General features: G+C 40.8%; 1 protein-coding gene across 3 annotated transcripts in view; it reads right to left on the minus strand.

Annotated features, from left to right (window-relative positions):
- The window catches only part of LIN7A (lin-7 homolog A, crumbs cell polarity complex component), a 189,442-nt gene extending 176,265 nt beyond the window's left edge, over nucleotides 1-13,177 (minus strand). For 2 of the 3 annotated variants that reach the window (XM_074226514.1, XM_074226515.1), the window contains exon 1: nucleotides 11,403-11,706. In XM_074226514.1, the coding sequence (XP_074082615.1) occupies nucleotides 11,403-11,499 (97 nt within the window). In that variant the 5' untranslated portion in view covers nucleotides 11,500-11,706. Of the gene's footprint in view, nucleotides 1-11,402; nucleotides 11,707-12,835 lie in introns of those variants that run through there. The other variant, XM_074226516.1, reaches the window with a different exon arrangement.
- Nucleotides 13,178-13,713: the final 536 nt, after the last annotated feature.

Here is a 13,713-nt window from a genome sequence, read left to right on the forward strand (position 1 = left end):
CAAGGTCACATAAGTAGTCATTCAATATCAGTGGTGGGTTAGGAGCTTCTTACTTCAGGTACATTTTTCTTGCCAGGAAATCATAGGAAACAGAGATTCTGAAGGCTTAAGTAATTTGTTTATGATCATATAGATAATAAACATATAAGGTAGGACATATGACTCAGGTCCTTCCAATTCCTGGAATAAAAATTTTCTATTATAATCATAATAGCAATAATGATAATATCAGTAATAACATTGTGCTAGTTATAATAATTATGATTATAATAATAATAAGTTATATGGTACTTTAAGGCTTGCAAAGCAATTACATATGACTCCATTTGTTCTTCACAATCCTGAAAGATTAGTGCTACTATCCTTCACATTTTTGCAGTAGAGGAAATTGAGGATGGCTAAAAAAATATTTTATTTTTCCACCTACAAAGTTTTCAACAATCTTTTTTTTTTGCAATGTTTTGAGTTTCTCATTTTTTCCCTTTTTTCCTCTCTTCTCTCTCCCCTTATGCTGACAGAAAGCAATCTAATATAGGCTATTCATTATGACTAAGTTAAATATATATCCATATTAATAATGTTGTGAAAGTAGAATTACATCAAAATGGGGAAAAATTAGGAAAAAAATACATAAGATAACTTTTAAAAATTGAAAGTAGTAAGCTTTGATCTGCAATTCAAACCCTACAGCAGTTCCCTCTCTGGATATGGATGGTATTTTCCATCACAAGTGTTTTAGAATTGTCTTTGATTATTGTACTGCTAAAATGAACATGTCCATCATAGCTGATCATTACCCTATGTTGCTATTAGGGTGTATAATGTTCTGGTTCTGCTCATCCCACTCCGTATCAATTCATGCAAATCTTTCCAGGCTAATCCAAGTCCCATCCTCATGATTTCTTATAAAAAAATAGTGTTCCATCACATTCATATACCACACTTTGTTCAGCCATTCCCCAATTGATGGACATCCCCTCAATTTCCAGTTCTTTGCCAGTAGGAAAAGAGCTGCTAAAAACCTTTTTGAACATTTGAGTTCTTACCCTTTCTTGTGATCGCTTTGGAATACAGACTTAGTAGTGGTATTGGTAGATCAGCACCCTTTGGGTATAATTGCAAATTATTCTCCAGAAAGGTTGGATCAAATCACAACTCTACCAATAATGCATTAACTGACACATTATTTAAAATGGGAAAATGTACACTCAACTTTTGTTCCCCTTTAATTATTCATGGTAAGTGATAAAGATAGCTGTTTCCGAGGTCTTCTGGTTCAAGTTTCCCTTTTTTGCCTTGATCTCTTTCAAAGGTGATTTTGCGTCTGTTCCTACATAAGCATTAAGGCTTAAAGGATGTAGCTTAAGAATCTCAGGTCACTTTCTATGAAACCTGAATATTGCCATATATACACAACACTGGTTATGCAGGAAGACAATGCTGGCTATGTTCTTAGGGTTGTTTTGTTGTTCAGTTGTAGCTGACTCTTTGTAACCCTATTTGACATATTCTTGGAAAAAGTGGTTTATCATATTCTTCTCCAGTTCATTTTACAGGTGAGAATTGAGGCAAACAATTAAATGACTTGCCCAGGCTCACACAGGTAGTAGGTGTCTAAGGGTCAGATTTGAATTTGCGAAGATGTCTTTCTGATTCCAGGTCTGGTATTCTTTCCATTGCCCCACAAAGCTACCTGTTCTTAGGGTTGAAAGTGTTTTAATATATTTCCTTGGTCATCATGAGAAAAAAGTAGAAGTGGTACTTTAAAAGGGATAATGCGATAATGTGTGTAAAAGGGTTATTAGCACAATGTTTGGTAAACAGCAGGTGCCAAATAAATGCTTACTTATTCCTTTCTCCTCTCCTACTTTAGGAATAGGCAACCTTAGTCTTCTGAAGGCTATTTTTTTTCATGTCATCTGATTGCAGGCCTCTTTTGGTATCTGATCGGTTAATGAAATATTGCAGATTTCATAACTTTCTGCAAGATGAAAATGTTCCCGTTTTGGTCCCTGTCCTAAAGATTTCATACCAAGGAGAAAAAAACTGCCACTATATTGGGAAAATGCACAAAAATAACAACATAAATTGGAGTTGAAATCACTACAACATTTCTAGGGGAAATTACCATCAGTTTAAATTAGAAGTCCTAGATTTGGTTCCAAGACTTCTTTATCTGCATATCTCTTCAAATCAAGTTTCCCCAGCAAACTATTTTAAACATTTTTATATGTTTCCATATGATATTTATTTACATTTTTAACTTCTGGAGGCATTGCAACTCAGTGGTGAAAGAACTTAATTTCTCTGTAAAGAGTTAAAAGCAATCCACATTAAGATAATCAATATTTTTAAGGTTATGTTCACATTTGTTAACACCTAGGAAACTTTAAATTAAATCCATTTTAGATTGTTCTGTGGTTATTACTACAAAGAGCCAACAGTCACACATATGGATTTTACATTTAGGGATTCATCAAACTCCATGGACCTTAATGTCAAAACATCTTTTTCTTCTAAGTTGCTTTATGGCCAACGAATAATCAAATCAATGAAACCAGAGCTGGAATGGGAGGGGTGTAATTTCCACATTCAGTTCCCATATTTTAAAGATGCAAATTGACTCTTTTCCAGAGTTGGAAACTTACCTTCTGAAGTTAGCACTGGTCTGAATCAAGGATTCCTAACCTAGAAAAAGAGATCCTTAAGAGTTGGGCAAAGGAGAGGTTTTCAGGGGGCCCATGTATTTGAATGGGGAAGTTACAGCTTTATTTTCATTAACCTCAAACTGGTAGTTAGAATTTGGAGGGGGGAGAGTAGGAATTAAAATGTGCATGTGTGTATACATGTATTCATATGTATATGTATAGAAAATTCTGAGTCCATATGCTTTACCAAGTTGCCTAAGGGTCCCTCTATCTTGTGTCTCTTTATTACATATCCATATAAAATCTCTCTCTCTCTCTCTTTCTTTCTCTGCATGTGTGTTGAAAACATGTCTAAAGAGAAGACATAGGAGGACATAGTAGCTACCTTCAAGCAAAAAAAAAAGATTGTCACTCTATGATAGGGAGATGAGAATTGTTTCACTCGATATGAAGAGGAGTGAGAGAAGGAAGAAGAAAAGTAGAGGAAGAGGAAGAGAATGTGATAAGAAGAGGAAAAAGAAAAGAAAGAAAGAAAAAGTACAGGAAAAAAAGAGGGAGGAGACTATGATAGTGATGGTAATGACTGTGACTTGTGTTCAAACCTAACCCCTCATATATACTAATGATACAGCACCTAGAATAATCACTTAACCTCTCAGAGTTCCCAAGTAACTCTTCATAAGTTGCAGAGTAGGATGCTATTGTATGGGACATATACATGATGATAATGAGAGAAAGAGAGAGTTTGAACAATTATATACACATATAGGTATATGTATATTATAATATGTGTATGTTGGTTTAGGTATATACAGATATAATGAATTATAGAAATATATCTGCTGCTAATATTACATATAGAGAATATATGTGTATTTAGAGAATATATGTGTTTTTAGGAGGGGAAGCAATCTATGATTACATCCACAAAGGAAACTCGTTTTACCAAATCAGAGTGGTACTTGGCTCCTTAAATCTATGGAATAATAGGTCTAAATTTGATCATCAGAGTAGGGGAAGGTCTCAGTCATGAAATTTTCTCTGTCAATGCAGATCTCAGACTATCTCTAAATGTTGGGGGTTAGGTGTCAGAGAAAGCTTCAATGATCCTGCAATCATATAGTTGGTATTACTGTAGGTGGCAAGATTTGAACCCATCTTCCTAAATTTGAGGACAGTTCTTGGAGATTCACTGCCCAACACTTGATAATTTAGACTATCTACTAAACTTAGAATAGACTACTTCAGATGACTCATTTTTTTTAATCACTGAACATCTATAAGTATTTGTTAGAGAATAGAGTTTTCAAGTATGGGTTTCTGAGTTTCCTTTAAACTCTGAGATTCTGTGTTGATGAAGCTAACATCCAATGAAGAGAAATTACTTCCCCCCCCCAAAGACATAGGACTTAGCAGGCATGACTAGAACCAAGGTCTCCTTGCTTTGACACTGGTCCCCTTTACATTGTTCCACATTGCTTCTTGCTGCATAATTAAGAAGACAAGGCTGGCAGGTGGATTGGTGACCATTAGCACACTGACACTGCTACTGCCACCACCATATTACTTAGACTTTCCTCTTTTGTAAGTCCTTGAAAGGACCACAATTGAATCAATGGGAGACCCTGATGTGTATGGTGGAAGATATCTTGGAAACCTATCTAATGTGCTGTCCACTTCATTTACAAGGCCTGGCACAGTAAAAATAGGGACAGAGGGCTACAGGCTTTGGAGTCAGAGTCAGGGTTCAAATTCTAAACCTAATGCTTACTATCTATATGATTTTGGTTAATTTACCCTCAGTTTCCTTATTTGTAAAAGGATAGCCTCTGAGATCTCTTTCACCTATAATAATAATTAGTAATTATTTAATAAATATGATAATTATAACTACCAGCAATATACAGTGCATATTATATATTATCTATCACTGATATTTATATGGAATATGTATTAACTTATTCATGTTTACATATATATATACAATACATAATAAATTTTCCATGTACAAATATACATAACATAAAATATATATATATAGCAAAACATAAAAATGTATAATAAAAACATGTATATTTGTGTATTTATGAATAATCTATATTTATGGAAAATATATATAGGTAAATGATATAATTGTATAAATGTGTATATATAAACACACATGTATATGTGTGTATATGTGCTTATTTGTATGAAGGTACTTTACAAATACTGTCTCATTTGATTCTCACAATAACCCAGTGAGTTAAATATTAACATTATTGTTATTATTTCAGTTTTATAGATAAGGAAAATTATGAGGCTATCATTTCATCTGAATGAATCAATGTCCTAGGAACATTTTTAACAATAAAATTCACCCTTCCCCATGACAACTTTTGCATCCAAAAATCCTCTTCTGACATCAGTTTCATGCTCCTTCAACTTTCCCTTCTGTGATGCCCTCCAAAGTTCCCTTTCCCCTGCTCCCATAATTCCTTTAATGAAATCACTGGAATGTACTCTGGATATCTGTGCCACAAAGTAAATGGATACCATTTAGCATCTTGGATGGGTCTCAGTGTAAAGGAAAGTAAACAAATTCGGATTTAGAAGTGTGATAACAAACTTTTTTTTCAGTGCTCCAGAATTAGTTATTATCAATACACTGATTTTACAGAAAGGGAAATTGTGGCAGGAAGAGGTTAAATGACTTGCCCTTGGTCACACAATCAGTAAATGTCTAAGGCAAGATTCAGGTTTCCCTGACTCCAAACACTCACTAGTGGTCCAATCACTGTGATACTCAAGATTCTTTTTTTAAAACACTCAGAGATGAGCATTCATGGCTTTTACAAGATATCATTGTTTAACAATGAAAGGCGGCAAACGTGGCAAAATTCTGACTAAGGTGCCATCAACATTTTAAAGCATCCTTAATGGTACTGTTTTGCAGAAAATGTACCTATTCTTAAAATAAAAAAAAAATCACTCACTTTCTCCCAGCATTAGCTTCCTCATCTGTCAAATAGCTGGGGACGGGGGGGGAGTGATAATATTTGATGGCCTCTGAGGTCCTTTCCAACTCTAAATCTGTGCTCCCAATGAACTGTAGCTTCACTGTGCGTTAAAAGTGTTCAAATAGGGCTTTTTAAAGAAGCAAATGGTTTATGAAAAGAATATTTGAAAATGTTCAGTGGAGCATAAAAAGGATATAATGAGAAAACAATCTTTAAAGTCTTGGTAGCCTCAAAGTTGTCTGGTGTACTACTCTTTTGCCAGAGGCTCTCCCAGGGATGGCAAGGGGTCTGCCAGAAATTATTATCTTCCCCACCCCACTCCCAAATTCCAAATTCTCTGTCTCTGTCTCTGTCTCTGTCTCTGTCTCTGTCTCTCTCTCTCTCTCTCTCTCTCTCTCTCTCTCTCTCTCTCTCTCTCTCTCTCTCTCTCTCTCTCTCTCTCTCTCTCTCTCTCTCTCTCTCTCTCTCTCTCTCTCTCCCCACCCCTAAACTCACAGGCTCTATGGGCTTAACCTCTTTAAAAACTACAGAACCTTTTCCTCCTCTGGATACCAAATGCTTGGAAATAACAAGGTGCGAATACTCCTTTGGACTGCAAAGCAAAAACAATTTTCCATTTAATATGGATTTTATAAATACTGGTGAATGCTGCTGATTGGAAATGTTACAGGCAGCCCAAGGCTTGGATTGAAAGATACATGGAGTAATAAATTCTGGATGGTTTAAAAAATGAGAAGGGAGAAGGAGAGATCTTTCCTCTTGCACCATTTCATGAGATGTCTAGAATCCCAAGGGAATTCATTTGCATTCAATTTTAGCTCTTACAGAAAATGATTTTCTTGAAGTTTGAAATCCACAAAAAAGCAGCTCTTCATTTTTATATCTGAATTTTTGAAAAGGGCAAGCGTTTTGTTGTTGGTTTTTTGGTTGTTGTTCTTTTAAAGGGGAAAACAAGCAACAAACCATCCATTGCAATACTGCTCATGTATAAAAGTAAATTATGGTGAAATTCAGAAGTCTCGAAAATGTATAACAGTTTCTTTGCTAGGTCAGGTATCAAATCTGAAATGGGCTTAATACACAGAAAAGGTAAATGATTTTTAGCAGGCCAAGTTGAACTGTGAATAAAGATAAAGCACACAAGAAAATCACCTATCCTGTAGGAGCAAATAGCATTAAAATATTTAAGATGTTTCTGCCTGTTCCAGGAAAATAACTGTCTACTATTAATGGCTGTAGGTTCTCAATTTTTCTTCTAAATGTCTTTAAAACATGATAGGCCTAATATAGTGGTATATACCTGTTTGGGAGAGCATGGCAGGGGTGGGGACTCATGGGTTATATGAGTTTAGGGGTTAGCAGCCAAAGCCAATTAGAGATTCACACTAAGTTCTCCACCAGTATGGTGGACTCCCAAGAGTTTATAGACACCAAGCTAAGAAAAGAAATATTTGTAAGTGGGCCTTTGCCAAGCCCTGGGTAAGATAGGGAGACATAATCTCCCATTAAATAAATAAAATGGGATGCTTGAAATAGGGTAAAAAAGAAAAAATGATGATAAAAATAGATATTTCAAAGATTCTGTTGGATTATCTTCTCTGCCCTTCAAATGAAAAGTGTCTTATATCTGATCAAAAAGGCCTAAATCTAATCTGACCTTATATGTAGTTAATTGGCCCCATATATCCAGTGCTGTGAAACTGTCTAGTGTCCCAGATTTCAGGAGATAATCCTTGATTTGATCCATCTCTTCCAGGGCACAGGTTACCCCCCCAGATTTAGAGAAAAAAAGTATGAGAAGTCTAATCCCTGGGGGAAAAAAGATATTTTGAATGGGATGAGGTAAAGGGGAGGGAAAAGAGGCCCACTTCAGTTTCTCTGTCAGAATCCATTCCTGTACTTATGCCTATGTTTAAACTTGCAATGAATTGCAAGAATATTGAACTCTATGATAGAAATTACATCTTATAGACTGGGTCTCTGGAATTCAACATATAGATTTATGCCAAATGATATGTAAATTGGGGTCTTCAATTATTTTTATTCTTTAAATAAGCTTTTATTGATATTTTCAATTTATTACATCATCATAGCTATCTTATATCAGTTTTTTTAATATCTTGAAAACACATTAAGGCTAAGTCTAGAGTTAATAGAGAAGCCAAAAGCTATTTAAAAGAGTGGGGGAAACACAGCTCCTGTATTTCCCTTCTCATCCTTTTCACTATAATTTCTAGGTTCAGGATTGGAAAGGGAAGTTTAGAGTCATCCACCATGATGATGGAGTAGAGACTAGAATCAACCAAGCATTTATTATAAACCTACAGGTGCTGCCAATGAGGGTAACAAAGACAAAAAAGAAGCTTGTCTCTGTTCAGAGAGATAATATCTACATATTTAACTAAAGTCAACTTCAGGTTTTTCCACAGCCAAAACAGCTTCACCAAAGCATTCAACTTTTGTTGGTGACAATCATCGCTATGTGACATAAGGGCCTTTGCATGAACTATGCCTGTCTAATAAGACTGGACCCTGATGATTCCTGATGGCAATGGGGTCTGTTCCAGGACCACCCATGCATTGTTGTGTCACCTCCAAAGTCATCAAAGTCCCTTAGTGCTAAGCATATATGGGAGCAGTGCATAGAGCACTGACCTTGGAGCTGGAAGGCTTGGAGTTTGAATCCAGCCTCAGACTCTGGTAACTACTGTGTGACCTTGGGCAAGTCACTTAACCCTGATTTCCCTGCATCTAGGGCTATCTCCAATTGTCCTCATCTGTATCTGGCCACTGGATCCAGATGACTTTAGAGGAGAGAGTGAGTCTCGTGACTTAGAAGAGTCTCCTCCCCCAATCTAATTCACATGTCATGGCATCACCTCCCTGATATCTAGGTCTTTGAGAATGAAGTATAAAATCATCATCATCATATATGTCTCCATTGATAACCATGGTGCAAGATCATTTCATTGTGGCCCTAATGATTAACAGTATGGCTATGATTCACATTTAATAAAGACAGGAATGTGAGCAATTTGGATAGAGAATGATACCTAATTAACTTACCTTGTCTTTTGTTCTCTATCAAATTTATTAGCATGCTACTTCAAAGAGGATCTTAGAATTACCTAAGTATTTAACCCTAAATTAGTTATCTGTGACAGAGGGCTTTGATCTCCTCCCAAACCTACATCAGTCACAAAAATAAATGAATAAATAAAAGCTCAACAAGCAAGGTCATTGTTCCTTACCTGCCTAAATCCACTTTCCTATCTTTCTTATCCACATAAGATACTTTGTTTATAAGCAGCAAAACCTGATTATTTTGGTAGTATATTGGTCAACAGAAAAACCTGTCCAGATTTTTCAGCTGAAAAATTTGAGAAAGACCTCAGCTAAGTTGCTTTTGAATTTTGAAGAATCCTCAGGCAGATCTGTCCTAGCCCCTCTGAGATGAGTCTCGGGGGACATTTTTTTGGCAAGGCAATGGGGTTAAATGACTTGTCCAAGGTCACACAGCTAGATAATTATTTTACGTGTCAGGTTGGATTTGAACTCAGGTCCTCCTGACTCCAGGGCCAGTGTTCTATCCACTGCACCCACTAACTACCCCATAAGGGGGCCCTTTTTTAAAAAAGGATATGATTACATAGAAGCATTCAGAGTGTTGTATGAGTATGTGGGCACAATGAAGTAAGTTTTTAATTTCACTTGATGCAGAGATTCTGGGACCAAGATATTTCAGCATTTGGAAGAGTAGCCTGGATCAGAAGGTCTTTAGATACTCCAGGAAGACTCAGCTGGAGTCTTGTCCATATCTGCTAACCTCCAATCCCCAATTTCCCTGTTTTTTTTTAAATTATGAACCAAAAAACCTAGTTAAAACAACAAAGCACAAAATAAGAGTTGAGCACCTAGCCCATTTTTAAAAGCCCCAGAGCTAAAAAATCAAAACAAAATAAAACCTGTTACTCAAATCACATTTATTACAACAGGTTTATTCCACTTCTAAAATGAAAAGATATTTTAAAGACTTTTTGCTTCCTCCTATATAAAAATTTCTAAAATTTGAAGATATATTGTCTCTTTCATGAGTTTAATAATAATCTCTAAGCACAGTATAAAGAAAAACATTTTAGCAATGCTTTCATATGCAAAGACACCAATTCAAGTCATTAACCCAAAGTCCCTTAAGTTTTTGTAGAGATTTATCAGAAGATGTGAGCTCTTTTCCTAGGAGTGCCTCTTAACTAGCTATGTGACCTTGGACCCCTTAGTCACTCATTAAGTCTCAATTTCCTTCTCTGCAAAATAGGAATAAAAGGATCAGAATTTGAAGAGGTCTCAGGGATTAGAGATTTAGCACATTTAGAAATCCCTTTATAGATGAGGAAATCAGGCTAAGAACATTGGGGGAGTCACTCTGCTCAAGGTCACATAGAACTCATCCTGCTCACCACATAGGAAGATTGTGAAGTCCAAATATAATATTATGTTTCTGGAAACTGGGAAGTATTATATAAACATCTTTTTTTTTTTTACCCCAGCCCCCCTCTTCCCCTACCCCAATTTACTGGACTTGTCTGCCAAGACAAGAAAAAGGCAAAAGAAAAAGTTTGGACACTCCCTTTTCTATGACAGCATAAATAAGACTTCTCCCATGACAGTGCCTACAGGATCTCAAGTCAACCAATTAAATAATAGTCATTGAGACAGGTCTTCTCACAGGACCTATGCACCTTTCCATATTTCTCCACAAGAGGCTGCAGTTATCAAAGTATCAGGCAAAGTTTTCTCACCACCAAGAAGGGCATTATTGGTCACTTAGGAACCTGCTCTGATAGCAGCCCTCAGCAATTATCATTTCAGAGCCTGCCATATACTGTTAGATAGTCCAGGATTAATTAATTTCCTGCCGTTTTACAAGTCATTTGAGAAGGTCAGAAGGAAACCTGACCTAGTGAAGAGAGGAATGGACTTGAAATGAGGGAGACTTACATTCAGAATATGCCTCTATCTGAGATATATGACTCTGAGAAGTTACAGAAGCTCTTTCTCACTCCCAGATCTCCCTCACCTGTAAAATGACTTTAAATAATATGTATATAAATATAATTAAATACAATTTGCAACATTTACTATATAAATGTTAGCTATTATTTTAGCCTCGGTTTCCTCAGTTGTAAAACGAGAACATTTTACCACACGAGCTCATATAGGAACATAGATTAGAAAGACTTTAATGTGACGGCCCATTTCACCGGCTCAAGAAGTCAGAATTCAAACACCAGTCCTCTTGGTCCAAACCCAGCATGTTCCTTTCCACGCAGTCAATGCATTAAAAAAATATTCTCCATGTCGTAGACACACTTTGCGAACTTAAAAAGCACACTATAAGGTCTAGGCATCCTGTAACTATGGTCAAGGAATACAGTGCCATTCGCTAAAGCCTTGGTCTTCCTGAACAACTCAGTTAACCAGGCACCCATGGTGCTAGGCGACCCCTTTAACATCTGGGGGCTTTTGAGAAGTTGGTTTAGTTTGGTGTGCTGAAAAGTGATGAGAGACCGGTTGACACTGGGAGGCTATGAAGAGTGCAATGCTAAAATAATAATACTCGAGAAATTCATGATTACTAATGGCTTCCCATCTGGATAGCTTTGAAAGGCGATGGACTCATGCTGCTTTGGGCAGATGATAATGCTGAAGGTGAACTATGAACTGAGCGATCCATTTGTGAGCTAAGTACACTTACTAATTTCTGTTGAGGCAGGCCAACGTTTCTTTCCATTGTGAAATCTATTTTTTTTTTTAATTTTACACTCGTAGTACAAGGTTGCTATGGGTACCATACAACATCTGTTCTGACTCCGATAGGTTCTGATAAAGTAACCTACAAATTCTCTAAATTAAAAAGCTCAAACTGAGTTCATTGGGTTTTTTTCCCAGCGAGGGGGCTTGCCCTCCAGTCCAGTTTAATCCTCCAGAAAGAATATTTTTAGAGGCACATCGGTCTAAATCATTTCCCCAGGAGCACACACCATTCCCCAGGGTCCTAAATTCACCAGCTGCAACTGGGAAGAAGGGAATGCCCTCCCATTGCAGAGAGTGAGCTGGGAAAGCAGTCGGGGAAAGCCAGAAAGAAAGAAAACTGAGCAAATGTAAGCAAGTGGCATTCATTCTCTTCTGCTGCCATAGGAAACAGAAGTCGGAAGACTCCTTGCATCAGAGGTCCTGCCTGGGAAGCAAACCCTGCTCCTCTGCTCTTCTCTCCCCATCTGGCTGGCGGATGGGGGGATGGAGGGAGACGTGGGGTGGGGAGGAAGTGGGTTCCAAGGCTCTGAAGTTTCCTTTCCAGCCAGGGGCCGGGGGCTGCTCGGTCAATCCGCTGGGGAAGGCGAAACAGCTGGCTCCCTTGGCAGGGAGCTCTCCAGCAGCCAGGCGGCCCGAGACGCACGGTCCTGGCTGCCCTTTCCGGGCGCCGAGGGGCCAGGGAGGCTAGTTCCTCGGGCACCCGGCTGCCCCCCGGCCTCGGCTCCTCCCCGGGCACCTCCGATCGCCCCCCGAAGGGGAGGCAAGCGGCCGGCGGAGCCGCAGGGCGCAGCCGGCCAGGGGCCACCTCCGGAGCGCGCCGGCCGGCGGCCAGGGACGGACAGCCACTCGGCCGGCGGGCGGTCGTCCGGCCAAACTTCCCCGTCCTCTGCCCGCTCCCCCCCCCGAGTGCCCTTGTCCGCAGCCCCCCGTGCCCAGGAGAACGTGGGGGGCCGGCGGCGGCAGCCCTCCTCCGTGCCTCCTCCGCGCCCTCCCCACGCTCGCATCGCGCTCTCCTCCCCCACCGAAGGGCTCGTCCCTGCCACCGGCCACCCGAGCCCAGCTTGTCCCGTGGCAGCGGCCGAAACAAAGCCGGCTGCGGAGGAGGGGGCACCGGGCCGGTGGGGGGGAGCTGGGGGCGCCCCCCGGAGCGCGCGGCGGGCAGCGGGGCTGTGGCCGCCCGGGCTGGACAGACCCGAGCCAGGCGAGGGCAAAGTCGCGCCGGCTGGCTCGCCCTCCCTGCGCCATCGCTTGCCCTGCCTCCCCTCCCCGGGAGCGGCCCCGCGCCCTCGCCCCCTGCCCGGCCGGGCATCCTCGGCTCCGGCCGCCGCCTCCGGCTCGCCCCGGCCGCCCGGGACTCGGGCCGGCCGCGCTTACCTCTGTCCAGTGTCAGCGGCTGGACCACCGTCAGCGTCGCCATGTCTGCGGTGGGAGCTCCAAGGACTCTCAGCCCGGCTGCCGCGGTGCCAGGAGTGAGAAAAAGAGGAGGGGATGGGGGGCGGGGGAGGCGAGGAGGCAGGCGGCGGAGCGGAGGAGGGGCGACGTGGAGGTGCTGGGGGGGAGGAGAGAGGAGACTCGGGTGGGCTGGGCGACAGATGGGGGCGGCGGGCAGCCCCCGGGAAGGCGGAGCGGGGCCGGGATTCCCTCGCCAGCGCGGGGCCACCGGGCCCCACAACTTTGCTTTTCTCTCCCAACCGTCACTTCCACGGGGCCCCTCTCTTCAACTCTCCCGGCGGAGCCCCATTCCAAGGGTCTGGCCCGGAGGAGAAACTGCCCAGAAGAGGGGAGCCACGCTGCTGCTCCTCTCCCACTGGGAGAAAAAGCAACCCATCATCTCGCTTCTCCTTTCCCTCCTTCCCTTCCCAAGCTCTGGTGGATCAGTTCGAAACAGTGGCATTGCCAGCGGGGGAAATTGTCCAGGATGGGAAAACGATGCCCCTGCTTCTCCCCTACTTGGAGAAAAAGCAAAGAAAACAGTCATCTCCCTTCTTCCTTTTCCCCCCTCTTCTCTTTTCCCTCCTTCCCTTTCCAGGATCTATTGGACTAATTAGAAATATTTGGCATCGACAGCAGGAGAAATCCAGGAATATGATGCCCCTGCTTTTCTTCTACTTTGAGAAAAAAAGAAAGAAAGCAAAACCATCATCTCTCTTCTTCCCCCTCCCCCCCTTCTCTTTTCCCTCCTTCCCTTTCGAAGATCTGGTGGATCAATTAGAAACAGTGGCAGACAGCAGGAGGAATTGAGCAGGATAGCA

This window comes from Macrotis lagotis, chromosome 2, assembly GCF_037893015.1.
Source record: "Macrotis lagotis isolate mMagLag1 chromosome 2, bilby.v1.9.chrom.fasta, whole genome shotgun sequence".
Taxonomy (NCBI): Eukaryota; Metazoa; Chordata; class Mammalia; order Peramelemorphia; family Peramelidae; genus Macrotis; species Macrotis lagotis.